The 17,433-nt window shown below is 48.3% G+C and overlaps 3 protein-coding genes across 3 annotated transcripts; all 3 read left to right on the top strand.

Moving 5' to 3' along the window:
* The first annotated feature begins 577 nt into the window (after window positions 1–577).
* Window positions 578–3,548, top strand: LOC128272336 (cell division cycle 5-like protein). The gene is made up of 2 exons (XM_053010127.1): window positions 578–696; window positions 764–3,548. The coding sequence occupies exons 1-2, from the start codon at window positions 652–654 to the stop codon at window positions 3,512–3,514; spliced, it is 2,796 nt and encodes a 931-aa protein (XP_052866087.1). The 5' UTR covers window positions 578–651; the 3' UTR covers window positions 3,515–3,548.
* Window positions 3,549–4,032: 484 nt separating this feature from the next.
* LOC128272640 (TGF-beta-activated kinase 1 and MAP3K7-binding protein 1-like) lies at window positions 4,033–5,875 on the top strand. Its single transcript, XM_053010479.1, has 4 exons — window positions 4,033–4,231; window positions 4,306–4,377; window positions 4,441–5,493; window positions 5,564–5,875. Exons 1-4 carry the CDS (start codon window positions 4,122–4,124, stop codon window positions 5,691–5,693), a joined length of 1,365 nt encoding a protein of 454 aa, XP_052866439.1. The 5' UTR covers window positions 4,033–4,121; the 3' UTR covers window positions 5,694–5,875.
* Window positions 5,876–6,944: 1,069 nt separating this feature from the next.
* On the top strand, window positions 6,945–14,880 carry LOC128271277 (BTB/POZ domain-containing protein 7). The gene is made up of 4 exons (XM_053008733.1): window positions 6,945–6,983; window positions 7,928–7,997; window positions 8,460–11,703; window positions 11,783–14,880. Exons 3-4 carry the CDS (start codon window positions 8,497–8,499, stop codon window positions 12,221–12,223), a joined length of 3,648 nt encoding a protein of 1,215 aa, XP_052864693.1. The 5' UTR covers window positions 6,945–6,983; window positions 7,928–7,997; window positions 8,460–8,496; the 3' UTR covers window positions 12,224–14,880.
* Window positions 14,881–17,433: the final 2,553 nt, after the last annotated feature.

Here is a 17,433-nt window from a genome sequence, read left to right as displayed (position 1 = left end):
TTATTAAACGTTATATTATTTATCTCATTCAGAACATTTTTTTCAGAATGTTCTGAAATTTTGAAAAGAAAAATGATTGTTTTATGAATCATGGATCTCTCAGCATAGTGCCGTAAAAATGGAATAGTCGTTTTCTATAACGCCGCAACTGTTAATTTTTACTGGTAAATGCATTAGTTGAGCTATATTCACTTTTTGCACCCAAAGGATATGTGGCTAATCTTGTTGAATATAAAAGGCAAATTTCGCTGGAACGACCGTTTACGTCACACTGTTCATCGATCAAATACATCGAATCATCATCATCATCATCGAAATAAATCATCGGAATGGGAATTCGATCCTCAGACAGGACCTTCGGCCAACGGCATGAGCACTGCGAGTAAAAGAGAGGAAGAACAATGGCCGTACGCATGTGTGCGTGTGCTCTCTGGTAGAAGAGTTACCGGCACACGTGCAACACATACAGTCACAGCGGCCGCGGGAGGTTTGACATTTGGGCTGTCAAACGCGACATTTTCGTGTTTGTTTGCGGTAGTTGATAGTGAAAACGAAACTCCGGTAAAACACAGAATTTCGGATAGAAACGCACAACTTGGTGCATTTGAAGAATCTTTTGGCTTGAACTGACCCGCACGAGAGTCCTCCATCATGCCGCGTATAATGATAAAGGGTGGTGTGTGGCGAAACACCGAGGTAAGGCGATTGGTACGTTTGACTTGTTGTGTTTTTAACTCTGGTCCCTTGCCCGAATAATTTGCAGGATGAGATTCTCAAGGCCGCCGTAATGAAGTACGGCAAAAACCAATGGTCTCGGATTGCGTCACTGCTGCACCGCAAGTCTGCCAAGCAGTGCAAAGCCCGTTGGTATGAGTGGCTGGACCCGAGCATCAAGAAGACCGAATGGTCTCGCGAAGAGGACGAAAAACTGCTCCATCTGGCCAAGCTGATGCCGACGCAATGGCGTACGATTGCACCCATCATTGGCCGCACCGCGGCCCAGTGTTTGGAACGGTACGAGTATCTGCTGGATCAAGCACAGCGCAAGGAGGAGGGTGAAGATGGAATGGACGATCCGCGCAAGCTGAAGCCCGGAGAGATAGATCCTAACCCGGAGACAAAACCAGCGCGCCCGGATCCGAAGGACATGGACGAGGATGAGCTCGAAATGCTTTCGGAAGCGCGAGCACGTTTAGCCAACACTCAGGGCAAAAAGGCGAAGCGTAAGGCACGGGAAAAGCAGCTCGAAGAAGCTCGCCGGTTGGCCGCGTTACAGAAGCGTCGGGAGCTTCGAGCAGCAGGTATCGGATCCGGCAATCGGAAGCGTAAGCTAAAGGGCATCGACTACAATTCGGAAGTTCCCTTCGAAAAGGCTCCGGCCCCTGGGTTTTATGACACTACCGACGAGTTTGTAGTTCCGATAGCGACGGATTTTTCGAGTCTGCGCCAACAGACGCTCGATGGTGAGTTGCGCACGGAAAAGGAAGCTCGCGAGCGGAAGAAGGACAAGGAAAAGCTTAAGCAGCGCAAAGAGAACGATGTACCGACGGCCCTCTTGAAAAACCAGGAACCGGCCAAAAAGCGATCGAAGTTAGTGTTGCCAGAGCCACAAATTTCGGACCAAGAGTTGCAACAAGTCGTCAAGCTGGGCCGTGCAAGTGAGATAGCTAAAGAGGTAGCATCAGAGAGCGGCGTCGAAACTACGGACGCACTTCTGGCGGACTATAGCATCACTCCGCAAGTGGCCGCTACACCACGCACACCAGCACCGGTGACGGATCGCATTCTGCAAGAGGCACAAAATATGATGGCCCTAACGCACGTGGAAACGCCTTTGAAGGGCGGCGTGAACACTCCGCTGCATCAGTCTGACTTCTCGGGAGTGCTGCCACAAAGTCAGACAGTCGCTACACCCAATACTGTGCTTGCGACCCCATTCCGGTCGGTTCGCGGTGCCGACGGTGGGGCCACCCCAGGAGGATTTTTAACTCCAGCCTCGGGTGCAGTTGTACCAGCCGGTTCCGCGACTCAGCCGCATTTGCCGGGGACTACGCCGAATTTCTTGCGCGACAAGCTGAACATTAACACAGAGGACGGCATAAGTGTGGCAGAAACACCGGCCGCATACAAATCATACCAAAAGCAACTGAAGTCCACGCTAAAAGACGGACTTGCTTTGCTGCCGACGCCGCGGAACGACTATGAAATTGTGGTGCCCGACAATGAAACAGATGAACCAACGGACGACGGGGCACTTGTGGAACAGATGGTTCCGGATCAGTCCGATGTCGATTCAAAGCGTAAAAAGGACAAACTGGCGCTAGAGGCGAAAGAACTGTCGCTACGTTCGCAGGTAATTCAACGTGAACTTCCGAGACCATTGGAAATCAACAACACCGTCCTGCGTCCGACAAACGAAATGCATGGACTAACGGACCTTCAAAAGGCCGAGGAGCTCGTGAAGCAGGAAATGGTAAAGATGCTCAACTACGACGCACTGCGCAATCCAATACAGCAGGCAGCGGGGCCATCGGGCAAACGTCCTCCTTTGAGTCAGTACCAGGCCTATCTGGATCAGCACCCGTATGAGGAGATCGACGAAAGTGAGCTGGAAGAAGCTCGCAGTATGCTCACAACAGAGATGCTAGTAGTGAAGAACGGTATGGCGCACGGTGACCTATCGCTAGAAAGCTACACGCAAGTGTGGCAGGAATGCTTGTCGCAGGTGTTGTACCTTCCGAGTCAGAACCGTTACACGCGTGCCAATTTGGCAAGTAAAAAGGATCGTATTGAGTCGGCAGAGAAGCGCCTTGAAATCAATCGAAAGCACATGGCTAAAGAAGCGAAACGATGTGGGAAGATTGAGAAAAAGCTCAAAATCCTCACAGCGGGATATCAGGCTAGGGCCCAGGCCCTGGTAAAGCAGCTTCAGGACACCAACGAGCAGATCGAACAAAACTGTTTGGCGCTGTCGACGTTCACATTTCTGGCCGCTCAGGAAGATCTTGCGATTCCGAAGCGCTTAGAATCGCTCACAGAGGATGTCATGAGACAGACGGAGCGCGAAAAAGCACTACAATCTCGGTACGCGCAGTTGGCGGATGAACTTGAAAATATGACACGCCGCGTTGAAGATGCGCGCGTGAATGGCATCGATCACGACGGGGATAGTACACCACGGATTAATGGTAGTCACCAAGAAGACGATGATGAAGGTCAAGACGAAAGCATGAAGGATGTTGTAGAAGAAGGCAATCGTAATATGGCCGAAGTTGTTGAAGAGATAGCAGAAACCGATAATGGACAGCAGCAGCAGGAACCACAAGAACAACTCCTACAAGACAATAGTGAGTCACAGGACGGTCAGGGACCAAGTGATGAAGAAACGGATCGAGAGAGCAAAAGCGAGGAAAGCTCTCGTGACTCAGTTCCGGAGCCACCGGCAGACGAAGTTGAACCAATGGAGCAAGACGCTGAAGGCAGTAACGACAACAGCAGCGAAGATCAGAACTAAAACGAAATATGCTGTAAAACATAATAAGCTTACTTTTCGCTGTAGGGAGTCCAATTTCACATACTATCATGAGCCACGAACCATTCTTGCGTAGGTTCCTCCGACATCAGTCTTGTTCAGTTTTGTTCAATCAACGCAGCTTCGTTCGTTTGAATAAATAAGTTTAAACTCCAACAAAGTATGGTGTTCGGCTACATGATTTTCAATTTTGCCGGCTACGAGAACGAAAGAACTTAGGAACGCCCTTAGAAAGGTGTCTAACTAATTGCTCTGCAGATCTGGGGCGATAGACAAATTAAAAAATATCCTGCAGCTTGCTTTGTTCATTATTATTTTTCTATGGCAAATGGGAAAATTTAGTTAAACGGAATTTAAAAAAATGTCCAATGAAACTGGTGAAAATTTTGCTTTTTGGCAACACTTGAAACAAGCGAAGTTGTCAAATTGAACAAGACGTCGTTTCGAGTTATTTGTTTTGGTCCAGCGTTTCGTAGATCTCGCGGTTCACTTAAGTTGTGTATTTACAGAAATACGCATTGTTTTAGGAAGCCTCTGCGAACATCACTCTGTTATTTCAGTTATTCATTTGGTGAGAAAAAAGACGCCGATGATCAGAATGGAGGCCATGGAGAACAACAATAAGACCAGATCGTGGACCGACGACCTTAAAGTTTGTAATCAGACAGGAGTGGGCGAGGCGACGAATCAAATCTATAAGTATGTTGTGGTATGCTTATTCTCTTGTCCGAATTCCAATTTTATCAGTATTTCGCAATATTCATGCTCCACAGGGAAGATGGTAGCAGGTACGAGGGCTATAAGTCGCGCGACAAAAAGTGCCTTTGCATAGCGGAAAATACCTTGTGGGTATCTTGTTATCTGTGGGCTGTTGATGATGTGTAACATAAACTTTCCCCTTGTGTTAGGTCAATGTATGCAATACTTTCCGGTCATAATGAAGTCAAAGTGGCGGAGTATGCCCTGCAAGGCTTGGCTGCCGATCTACTTCTCGGTCAGCTAAATTCCTGCCACACTGACGAAGCGGTCAAAGAGTTGATGCGCCAATCGTTCAACTCCGTGGAGAAAGGTTACTTGGATTCAATCAATACGCACGTCGCGAGGAAAACCGCTATCCAGATGCAATTGTCGGCGGATGGTATGAATCAATACGAAATATCGCAACAGTTTGAAAACGTGCTGCAGAAACTGGACTGGATCAACAACGAACTGTCGATCGGGGCCAGCGCAGTGGTGGGTTTGATTCATCGGTCCCATCTTTACCTAGGAAACATAGGTAATTGTCGGGCGTTGCTCTGCAAGACGGGCGAACACGATACGCTTACGGTAACGCAGCTGAGTATCGACCACAATTTGCTGAACGCAGAAGAAGCTGCCCGTTTATTTCGGCTCGGGTTGATGGCGCAAAACTTTGAAGGTGTTCCTCTGTACAGCACACGGTGCATTGGCAACTACCTCGGCAAAGCGGGCTACAAAGACTGCAATTTTCTTTCGAGTGCCTCAACGGAACCAGTAATATTTGAACCGGAAATTGTTGGCGGTATACAGATTACGTCGGCTTGTCGGTTTCTTGTGCTGATGTCGAGCGGGCTTTGCCGAGCGTTGCATGATATTTGCACGGGTGACACATCAACTGGCAATCGCGAGTTGGTTCGGATGATTTCCGAAGAATTTCAAAACCAGTCAACCCTTGCCGGTGTGGCCCAGTCCGTGGTGCATCGTATTGTACAGAAGCATCACGACGTTTACATGCAGCTGGTGGAGGAAAACAAACCCGTAACGTTCAGCAGCCGAGACGACGTAACGCTGTTGATAAGAAATTTTAATTATGCGCTCCCGAAGGCATTCATGAACCGCAACCGCAGCATCAACTCGTTCAGCTCAACCAGCTCGGATGCTACACCGACGGAAAGTGATCATTGTACAATCAACTCTAACATTTCTGTTACAAGCTCCAACATGTAAGTTGTGCGCATCGAAATTACCAACGAATTTCTTTCAGGTAACGGATCGGAATCGATTTTCTTACAGCACCCAACCCGGCAACCCTTACGACGCGAATCAGCGAATTCGATCACATGTGGACTTTTCTGAATTCTACAAACGCGTTGCCGAAGCCAAGGCGCTTGGCCAGCTACCGGGAAACATAGAATTCGACTGATGTTTTCATTTGCTCTGACCGTATTGGCTGGTTCATATTCTGGAGCTGTTCGTGTGTAGTATTGCGATTGCTGTGAAGTATATCTAACGACAATAAGGGTGTGATAAACAATGTAGGGCGAAATCTAGCTTTAACAACATTTTACAGTGAAGATGAATTGACACACAAATCCACTAGCCCGTTACTGCATATAGAGAAAATAAAAAGGTTCAAAAAGGATGTCCTTTTGTTACTACTTCTTCTAAGTGAGCATCCGTTTGCAGGCGAAGTGAGAGTATTATCAAAGGTGTTGATGCCACCGAAAAATAATAGTGTGGTAACTGCAACAGTGTTAAGCAGGCATTTTCAATCGTCAACGGTATTTTACAAAAGGTTCGATGCTTTTGGTATCACATTGACTACCAAAAAATCCATCCAACATTTTTGGCAATGAAAATTTACCTTATCAAGTCAACCATTTTGTCAACACGTTATCATAATCAATTTTGAGAAAAATTTCATTTATTTGTTGGGATTGACGGCGAAAGCCGTTTGTCTTTGTTCAACGGAATTTACTATTGTTTTTCGGTGGCGTTCCGATGCAACTATCGATATGACAACGCTCGCAAAATAGGTTCAATCAGCACGCTGATTGGTTCTGATGACGTGACCGTTCAAATGAGATAAAAACTCTGCTCGCTGATTGGTAGCAACGACCGTTGTTGCATCTGACAACAATTTGCCTTCCCCTGGAAAAAGTAACTCAAAATGGGCTGTCAAACTGACGCATTCCATCGACATCTGCTTTCACTAACACAACGGAACTCTGTGAATGGTTAGTGCAGCGCAAGTGCGAGGCTGAGACGGCAAACGCCAGAGCCAAGGCAGCGGGAAAAGAAAGAAGCTACAGTGGAAGTCTTTGGTGGTGTGCGTCCGTCAGAGTCAAAAGTAGGCAGTGGTGGTCGTGTTGAAATACTTGAAAATTACAGAACGTCGTCGTCGTCGTCGACTGGAGTTTTTCATGTTTTCCTACGGGTGCTAAGCAAAGTTTGGCAACAGAGTGGAAAAAGGTTGAAAAGTTCAGGCGACGCAGGTTGACGAACGCAAGTGCTTAAAGGCGTGAGCCGTTTGTGGGTCGGTGCGATGGCCATGGCTTACGGGCAAAAGCAGCAGCTCGCGATGAGCGAGTAGAGTGAAAAGAGTACAACGGGGCGAGATTCGCAATCGCGAAATCCATCCAAGAAGCCAAGTACGCGCTGTGGTTGATGGTGTGGTGGGGCCAGCGGGGGCCCAGAAACAACGTATGAAAAGGTGAGAAAAGTGTTTTCCATTTTCGCTCACAAATGCCCGAAAAAAGGGGCGTTGGCGGGCAGGTTGAGGGGAGCGTTTTTGCGTTCGCAGTGTGACATGTCTGGTGGCCAGGAGCGAGCGGTCCTCCCCATCATCACCATCGGGTCCATCTTTCTGGGCTTGGTGCAAGTGCTACTTCGCACGCCCGCCCTTATACCACCGCGCCAGTGTGCCATCCGCACGGTGCGTGCGTAGGAGCATTAAAAAGTGTTGTGCGTGCGAGCGTGAATGCGTCCGTGTGTGTGTGTGTGTTCGTGCCTATGTCGGTGTATGGGTGCGCGTGTGTTGTGTGTTTTGGAAAAAAAAGGATGAAACATTCGACCCCGACTCTGCTGCACTCCAACAACAACCAAACGATAGGAGAAAGCACTTGTGCCGGGGGCTGAAAGGAAGGTGTGAAGGTGACGAAAAACAGAGAGAGGTTTGACGTCCTTTTGGAGCTGCCCAGAAAGGTCGTCGACTATGCTTCTGTTAGTGAAACGGGACCAAATGTAAACATGGCCGGGTGATGCTGTTACATACATCGCTCGACAGTTTCTTCCGACTTCTCAAATTGTCTGCTGTTAATCGTTCCAGAAAAGGAAAAATACTAACAAACCAGGAAGGGCAATTATTTATTTGTGAATGATGTTGGATCCGCCTTCCTGAGGAGCCAAGAACCGGATGCGTAGGAGTGGGATTTGTGTGGCTTTTGACATTCGGAGGATGTCTCGATTGTGTTGTTCTGGGCGAATCAGTGCGATTGGTGTATACCCATCCAATGCATATTTGGCCTCAAGCAAGGAGATTAGCGCAGAAATAATGCATTGATTGGTCACAAACTTTACACAATTAACGTGAACACACACACACACACTGGTTTTGGGAGTTAAGAAGTGAACGATAACCTTTGTTTTGCAACGAAGCTCTTTTTCAGCCAGCTACACAAAGCGGGCTTTGCATTCGGAGAAACAATGTTCGCACAATTGCATTCAGGTGAGTTGTGTTATTTAATAGTATGGACTGATCTCAAATGTTGGCAAAAGATTGAAAAATTCACACGTAACGCGAATATCTTCGATTATTTCTTGTTTAAATCCTGTTTCATTTTGTGCATTAATTGCCCTTGTTCTATTTTCTGGTGCGCACAGATGTCATAATTAAATTAGATACCGACCGAGAAGATCGCGTTTGTATTACACATGAAGCAAATATTGTTGCCTACCGAAGTCTACTTCGTTTTTTTGTTTCTAACATGCCGTGGGTCGTAAGGAATAGTTTTCTTGACATCAGGGACTCATCGTAGGATGCCCCGATTGTGTGAAGCTTTAACCATTGAAGTCGCGCCAGTTGTCAAAATTTAAGATTTATGCCTAAACTATAATAAAATCAGTGTTTTTGATGAGTGCCCACCTCTCTCTTCCAAATACCTAATGCCAAACCTGTACCACATTTCAGAGCTGCCTCGTGGTGCTAACGACGCCATTGCTGGACAATGAATCCTGGTCTATGGGGCTGTCTGATACCCTGTGGACTGTCATACTGGTGTGAGAGCAAGAGCGGTGGCGATCATCCTCCATGCATTACGACGGAGATGGGTGCAACAGCGTCAACCGACTGTCCCGGCTCTAGTGCAGGAGGAGGAGGAGGAGGTGGAAGTGGTGGCGGTATGCTCGGTCTGTCAGGGATCACTTCAACGTCATCGGGGGCTGCGGGAGCCACTACGACCCCGTTATCCTCGGGAGGAGGTCTGGGCTACGGGCCGATGTGCGGCCCTGGCGGCGGTGTTGGTAGTTCCGGTATCGGTGGTCCCGGGGCTGTGGTGCGCGAAAGGCGCAAGAAAGTGACGGGTTTCGCGACGTTAAAGAAAAAACTCATCCGACGACGCCGCTCGTCGAAAGCCTGTGATCATGGACGGGTGCTGCGTGAGTTCGTGTCTAGCTGGAGTCCGATGGAGCTGTCCGCACTGCTGGAGGAGTATGAGTCGCTGGCCGCACTGAAGGACCTCTCGGTGCAGGCTGAGTTGGCCCGCCCGCCCGCTACCACCTTCAAGCAGGATCTGGCTTCGCTGTACGATTTCCGGCATTGCACCGACTGCGATCTAGTGTTTCGCGGGACCGTGTTCCCGGTGCACCGGGCAATACTGTCCGCACGCTGTTCTTACTTTCGGGATCTGCTCGCTGGGTGCCCCGGATATGGGGCACGTATCTGCCTGGAGCTACGTTCTTCACCGGTCGATGTGGCCATGTTTTCGTCGCTTCTTCGCTACCTTTACACCGGCGATCTCTGCACGCACGATCCGAGCATCGACGTCAGTTTGCTGCGCCGGCTTGGAGAAGATTTCGGAACGCCCAATCCGCTGGAAAACGATCTGCGATACCTGCTGGAAACGGGGGACTATGCGGATGCAGCCATTGTGTTCACGTCGGAGGGTGGTGACTACCATCGACCCGATTCCGGGAGCTCAGAGTACGGTTTTCGGCCGAAGCTGGAGCTTCCTTGCCACAAAGCGATTCTGAGCGCTCGGTCGCCGTTTTTCAAGAACATGATACAGCGAAGGACACGGAACGTGAGCGAAGAGCATCAGCTGCACGGTACGGATCGGTCACTGCACGCGACAACACGCATCGTGCTGGACGAGAGCGTGATTCCGAAGCGCTATGCACGGGTGTTGCTGCATGCCATCTACCTGGACACGGTCGATTTGTCGTTGATACTGCGCGGTAACGGATGTGGTAGCGGCGCGGGGAGTCTGGGTGAGGTGCAGGCACTTACGCACACGGGCCGGGCACGGCCGTCTCCGTTGGAGGAGGCGATGGAACTGTACCAGATTGGCCGGTTTCTCGAGCTGGATATACTGGCGCAGGGCTGTGAGGATTTGATACTCGAGTGGCTGTCACTGGAAACGCTGGCTACCGTGTTGCGGTGGGGCAGCCAACCGCACGGGTCAGCCTGGGTGTACCGGCAGGCGTGTCACTATTTGCGCGAAGAGTTTTCGGCGATCGTTGGCTCGCCGGTCCTCTTCCAGCTGGACAAATCGCAGCTGATCGAGGCTCTGCAAAACAATTTCCTGCAGGCATCGGAGCTGGAGGTGCTGCAGGCGGTGTTGAAATGGGGCGAGCAGGAGTTGATCCGTCGGATGGAGGACCGGGAACCGAACCTTCTCAGTCACACGGCCCACTCCGTAACGCGGAAGGGTATTAAGAAGCGCGACTTGAGCGACGTGGAGCTGCGGGAGATACTTTCGGAGCTTCTGCCGCATGTGCGCATGGATCACGTGTTGCCACCGAACAACGAGATCCTCAATCAGGCCATCCGGCGCGGATTGGTGAGCACACCGCCGTCACACATGATCGGCGACGAGCGCGAGAGTCTGCGAATTAATGCGTGGATTCGGGGTGGCAAAAATCATGGATTGTTCGTGCGGCCACGGCTGTTTATGCCATACTACGAAGAGGTGAAGGTGCTGCTAGAAGATCACATTGCCTCGCAGCAGATCGAGCTGCTGCGGATGCGACGGGCGCGCCACATGCCCGACATTCCCGATACGCTCTACATGGTGTCACGGTTAAACAGTAACACCGGCACCAACCTCGGTGGTGGATCGGCGGCCGGAGTTGATGTAGTCGCAGCGACCTCCGCCTCGATTCCTGCGCCTGACGCTCCGACGATGGAATTGATGCAGAAACGGGAGCAAAAGCTACGCCAAGCTCCAGGCTGCCAGCGGGCGCTTGGTTTGTCGCTTTCGAGCCGATCGGAGATCAACCGACAGATCCGGTTGCGCGTCGTGCGGGAGTTTAACTTCCCGGACGAGGTTGCCGAATTACTCGAGTGCGCCAATTGTTACTGCACCGACGGGGAGGCGAATGGAGCGGAGGAACACAAAGTGACACAGGATTACGATCAAGACGATCACCACCACCACCACCATCACCACCATCACCATCATCATCATTCGCAGCAGAATCGTCATCAGCATCATCGGCACCACGATCTGCACGCTAGCCAGCAATCGTTGGACGATGAGTCGACGCCGCCCCCTTCGCCAGCTCTGCCCGGCGACATTGGGCCGCAAGCCGTGCCCTGCTTCGGTCGGAATATGACATTCCCCCGCCAACAACCGACGGTCCCAGGGCAGTCGTACTCCGGTCAGCAGCACCAGCAACCGTCACACCATCCTCCGCTATCGCATCAGCAACATTCGTTGCTTTCTCACGGTACTGGGACAGGAGGAGGTACCGGTGTCGGCGCTGGGTTACATGCGTCCGTGTCCAACAATCCCCTGGGGCTGCTGGGAACGCACCGGCGTCAGGAGCTTCCATCTGTTATACCGGGCGGTGACATAGTGGCGTACCGTTTATCGGCACCGGCCGGTGGCGGAGTCGGCGGTTCTGCCGGAGGCGGAGGTAGCGGTGTCGGTGGGGTTGGGCTAGACCTAGGTGAAATAGGTGCGTGTTCAGATGGCCACCTGTCCGACGTAATGCCAGACGTGGCAATGGCCACGGCTTCACTCGGACAGCTTCACCTGGGCGGAGGAAGCGGCATAAACGGTGGTGCAGGTGGAAATGGTGGTGCGGGAAGCTTGGGAAATGGTGGAAGTTCCAGCTCAGATGTCCACGAAAGCCTTCACCTGGATCTGGGCGACGGACCGAGCCACATGATCGGTGCCGCGGCGATTGGTGGATTACATCACAATATTTCGGTAGGTATTTCGATTCTTTCCTTTCCAGTCAATTTTGTAAGGCGAACTTACTGTCGTCACGGGCCTTTTTCTATTTTAGCAACACCATCGTTTGCCCCCTAGTGGTCCAGCACCGGCCACCAGCACGTTCCATCATTACATGACACGAAACCTGTTGAACCCAATCCATCCGTCGAATTCGTCCCAGCAATCGGCGCAACAATCGTCCCATCAATCGACGGCATCCACATCGGGCTCGTCGGGCTCGTCGATGTCGATGATGGCCCATGCGGCTTCTCACGGTTCCCAAGCGTCTCTGTCTTTGGCTGCCACTAATCACCAACAACAACAGCAGCATCATGCCTCACAGCAGCAGCTGCTGAGCGTAGCGTCGTCATCCCAGCAGCAGCAACATCAACCGTCGCAGCAACTGCCATCGTCGTCTTTGGCCCAACGATCTTCCTCGCCGTACACACTGCATCGAGCCAGTCCGAGTTTGCCGCATAGTTCATATCACTCTGGACCACCGCGCTTCTTATAGAAACGGCTGCAAGTATTTCCCGATCGGAGTTGCCTGTTCGTTATGCCTTTCTAAGCAAACAGAAACAAATAAAATCGAGAACAACCCACATGGAACACCTTAGTGCCGATGGCACACAGGTTGCAATGTGATGAATGTTGTTACCAATACGGAACCGGTAACGACGACGCCGTGGCTCCTATGCAACTGCGCGTTTACAACTCCATCAGCAAAACAGAACAAAATAGAAAGGCATATGGTACGATAGAAACTAATCACTTGTGGTTCAGTACGATATTTTTTTGGGTAACAACAGAAATGCATTAGTTAAAACGAATCAAACTATTGATAAAATATTAAAAAAATAATTAACTCCTTACGAACTACCGAAACTCGAAGCGACGAAAGAGCAGAAAGACCAGCAGTAAAAATTGAACAACATAGGGGCCGGCAACGGACAAATTGAGTCACAACAGTAATACAACAACATAGAAACAAACATATGCAGCAGTCGTGGATGGGAGGAACAGTGGCAGATCGAAAATACGACTCTATTACTATGATCATATGGATAGCAGTAACAAGTACGGTAATTAACACAATAATTAAACAAATAACGTCTTAATATCGATTAGAAAGAAAGCAAGGTGTATCCATAATGGCAGCGTGGCCGATATTTGAGTGTATCGTCGTGTATGGAACCGAATGAACGTAGGAAACAACCTGCGCTTAGGTTGAACATTAGGTGTCAATGGGTTGCAACGCAACGCAACGCAAGTGCGCTCATTTGGCATGAATCATCCAATAGCAAGGAAAACTTTGAATGAGACGTAGAGAAAGGTGTACAAAAGTAGAACCGAAAGAACACGGCCCCCACTGAAGAAGGAAAGCGCTATTTATTAACTCGAAATAAGCAGTTTGATGGCAATTTCAATGCACGCGATTCTATTGGCGCCATCGGCGCTGACGCAAATTTTCAACACGTTTGTTCGAAAAACGATAAAAAGATGTTCAAAGTGCATTAAAATCTTATAAACTAAAATGCATAGCACTGTTCGTACTGTTCAGTTTCAGTTTCAAGCTGAATGGTGTGAAAGGACAGCGGTGTATTGTATGTGATCGAAGTAGATTTATTTATATTCTTAATAATATTATTAATATCATTATTATTTTTGCTAGAAGTTTATTTTATCCACTCACGTTTCATTCTTTCTTGTTGATGAGTTCGTTGAAGTTGATAAGACGAAAGGGCGGAGCCTTTTTTGCATTCTTGTTTGTATGCTAGAACTGTAAGTATCCGAACGCGGATCCGTACGGAGGAGGTGTAGTGCATTAGGTGTTTATTTATTTCTCGACTTTTAGATAAATGACATATTTGATTTTCAGCGTTATTTAAGATATTCGATTTTGACATTAGTTGATTGAACTTCATGACAGTTTTTGTGTTTCTAGCTGTCGCTGATATGCATGAGATTAAAACGGATATTTCCTTCAATTTTGCGAGCATCGTAACTAGGGCAATATTTCCACGATGGATTCGGTTTCTATTTTCCTTCTTGGTGGAAAATACCCATGTACAATGAAGAGTGGCGGAAGGTGTTAATATAAGATACAAAATTTATTGTAAATAAAGCACTCTTTCATGTGTTGATTGTAAGTCGAATGTAAAGTAACCGGTTTACTACGAATAACTCCCACTCATGATAGTGACAACGATATAGCAAAATATGAATGGCAAAAAGGGCGAAAAAGCGTAACAGGCCAAGGATGGAAAAATAAGAAGCAAAACCAGCCCAATAACATCGAATGTTTAAAGCGATAACCTTGCAAAACAACTGGCGCCGAGAAAAAAAAGAAAAGTACTCACACACATACCTTACAAACATACTTAAAGCAAGCAATTATTCAAACAAAACATACAAATTCAAAGGATGCTGCCAATTCACTTGACACCTTATATATGCAGAAAGAGGTTCGAGCAGTAAAGCGGTAGAGTCTGAGCTCAAACAACATCGAGGGCACGTATAGTACCGTGATAAACACGCGTGGTCAACGCATCATTGGGACATCTGCAACGGCGCTGGCGTTTGACCACAAGCGCGTTTGTACACGCTGCTATAGTAAAGAATCAAAGTTACGAAGAAAGATGTTTTAAATGCCAATGTAAACGTTGGTACAAACATGAACAGATAAAAATAAGCTAAAACGACATGACCCGGTTGGGAATGAAAGAACCAATTGCAACTCGTACAAAAGGGTCGATTCTGGCACAGGTAGCTCAAAGACAAGTACACATTTAGATAAGGCCAATCAAGCAGTCGAAATGCGGCGTCTCCATTCCTCTCTTACCTTATCTTGTGCATAAAAGTGGAGCCTCGGAACTGCATTTCCTCCGAGAGAGAGAGAGAGAATCGTAATGGTGAATAATGCAACCTATATAACAAAATGCTATAACTATTTAATGGAGTCACGATACGAGCTGGCGCAAAAAGGGCCTGTCGCTGGCAAAGGGATAAACATATTAGGTAGGGAGTGCGGAGCTGCAACCATTATTCCTCTGTCCGTGCGGGACAATGTGAAATCACTTGAAAATATGAAGGAAAGTGGAAGGAACATTGCGCATACGCGATTCGTGGGAACCACGAATAAAGAGAAACAAAAAAGTAAGAGTGACGATGAAACGTAAAATAAAATACTATTTTAAAAATTATTTCACCGGGTTTCTTCGTTTCGGAACTACATTTATTCATTGCTTCATTTTTATTACGTTTTTACTATTGCCACAAAACACGGAATTGGTGTTAATTATACGGTCTTATGGTTTCACAGGAATAAATCAACATCGCCACATAAATATTCCGTAGTTGTGAGGCGCAGCATCGCTACTTAGTTGCGCGTCAGCGACATTGTGCTATCACAACCGGAAACGGAACCGGGACACGTCGTGAACGGAATTAGTCCTAAAGCAGTGGTTGATCAGGAAGGATTAACAAATTTCGTTTAAGAGGGAGTCGTTACTTTTTTTATGAAACGACACATAATTGTATACGGAAATTAAATGTCTCAAAAGTTTTGCCAGTTTCTCATAAAGATAATTCACTTTGCAATCGATAATATAATGTTAAGTAGGTAATTTATGGAATATCCCTTCGCCCTATGATCGAAAATAGTGAACATTTCTGGTTGAACGTTACCTGTTACATTTTTTTGCAACGCACTGTACCAAGCTTCCGTCACGCGGTTGTTTGAAACTGACACTAGCTGTCAGTTGTTGTTAGGTTGATTTGTTCGCCAAAGGGTGGGGAAGAGACGGGCTTGCTTGCTTATTCCAACTCGCGTGAACGTTAGCGCTTTCTTCGCATCGCAATTTCCCGTTTGTTGTATCCAAACTCTTCGCGCTTTTCGTGGTTGCGTGGCATTGCGAGGAGGTTGCGTGGACCAAATTTCTCCAGTTTCCATGTCACATAGCTCACAGCGCGGGTCAGTGTTCGTCAACAGTGTTCCGCGGCATCGGCTGAACGAAAGTGCTGTGTTGAACAGACTTCGGAAAGTGCAAACGTAAGTTAAACGCGGAACCGCTGAATGGTTGCAGAAAGACGACACGGATTGCCAAGAACCTAACCTAAATTGTGCTTCCGGCCCACGCACCTGTGTTAATAGTAAACAACTTCCGACCAGTCTTCCACTCCAGAGTTTATCAATTGAGGTAAGTATATGGTAAGCTAGCATGTGGTTGGATAAAGTTCTTTTTGGGACAAAACAAAACTCTACTTCGGTAATTCACGCACTCGAGCTGCGTGCGATCATGTTTCACCGGTGTTTTCGTGCTGCCTCTTTCAGTATATCGCAGCAAACATTCGCAATGTGTGTTGACGGGGATAATGTTGATAATCAAAGAACATAAGGAGTAAACCTTTACCTCGTTTGTGGGCATTCAGCACTAATGTTTCGATCAAATTACAGGTTTGACTGGGACGGTTGACGGTCACGGTCAAAAAACACATGCAACCAGCTGGGATAGCTTTCGTTGCAATTTTGGGCATTGCCTGTTGTTTTAGGGCATAGCGTAGCTGTAACGATACATCGTCAAGCACTCATCACATCTGATTAACACGATCCCGGTAGGCCTTGCCTCATCGGCAGCTGTGATCAAATGTTGATTAGCGTACGATTGACAATTCAATCCGCGAGGGCACACAAACGTCGTCGGGAACAATCGGTCAAACGAACAACGTTACCCTCTTTCGCATCCCCGCGGTCTGTTTTAAATCAAACGCGAAAGCTGCATCCCATTCAAACAACGTGTAGCTTCATTCGTGAACCGCCATTAGTGTGTGTGTGTGAAGAGAGCACATCACGCCACCGAGAAAGTCACGCTGATGGCGCATCAGTATTCAGTATGTTAGCACGCGTTCCGCCAGCCGGGGGCCAGCAGTGAGTTGGCGTACCGGTTAACCGCGCCGAGGTCGATCGAGCCCTCGCGCAAGGCTGTTGCGTTTTGCGTCACTTACGCGCGAGCAGCAGCTACGCCGCCGCGTAGCTATGCCTTCGCTATCTCTCTTCCTCTCTTTCCGATTGCTGCCGGGTCCCGCAGAGTAAGTCCCAAAGGTCGACGCAGGATTGTCTGGTTCGCCGGAGAAGGGCTTCCGCCAGAGCATCTCCCGTTCGCTATTTTCGCTAATTCCTTTTTTATCCTGCCTGTTATCTAATCGATCTTATTCGTACACAATGTGCGGTAGATTAATTTCCTTATCGTGTTTCGAATGTTTGCCACTCTTCTGTCACAGAATTAAACAGTCGAATGAACTTTATCAAATGGCGATAAGCCCGAAGACGCCCGCTGGGGGCCCTAGTAGTCAGCGGCGTTTGGGATTTAGATATTTGGACCCGACTTAATGATGAAAATGAATATTATACCTTTGTCCTGCGATCCGGAATGTGGTTTGTTGCCGAGTGCGAGTGCCAATGTTATCTATGACCGCGGACCGAACGCGCCCTTTCGACTTTAGGAACTTGATCGTTCGTAATTACGCTATTGTTTCTAGGCTTGTTGTCAGCGACAACTGCGTTTTAGAAAGGACGATGCACACGAGGGACACCCCACAAAGCCTACTGTGGAGGGAAACTAGTATCGCAAATAAACACACAGGATAATAACCTTTCATCGCAGGATATGCTAAAACCAGAAATTATTTTAAAGTCATAGTCGCCATCGAAAATGTGTTTCGTAA

Source organism: Anopheles cruzii, chromosome 3, assembly GCF_943734635.1.
Source record: "Anopheles cruzii chromosome 3, idAnoCruzAS_RS32_06, whole genome shotgun sequence".
In the NCBI taxonomy this organism is placed as follows: domain Eukaryota; kingdom Metazoa; phylum Arthropoda; class Insecta; order Diptera; family Culicidae; genus Anopheles; species Anopheles cruzii.
This window is presented reverse-complemented; position numbering and strand designations above follow the sequence as displayed.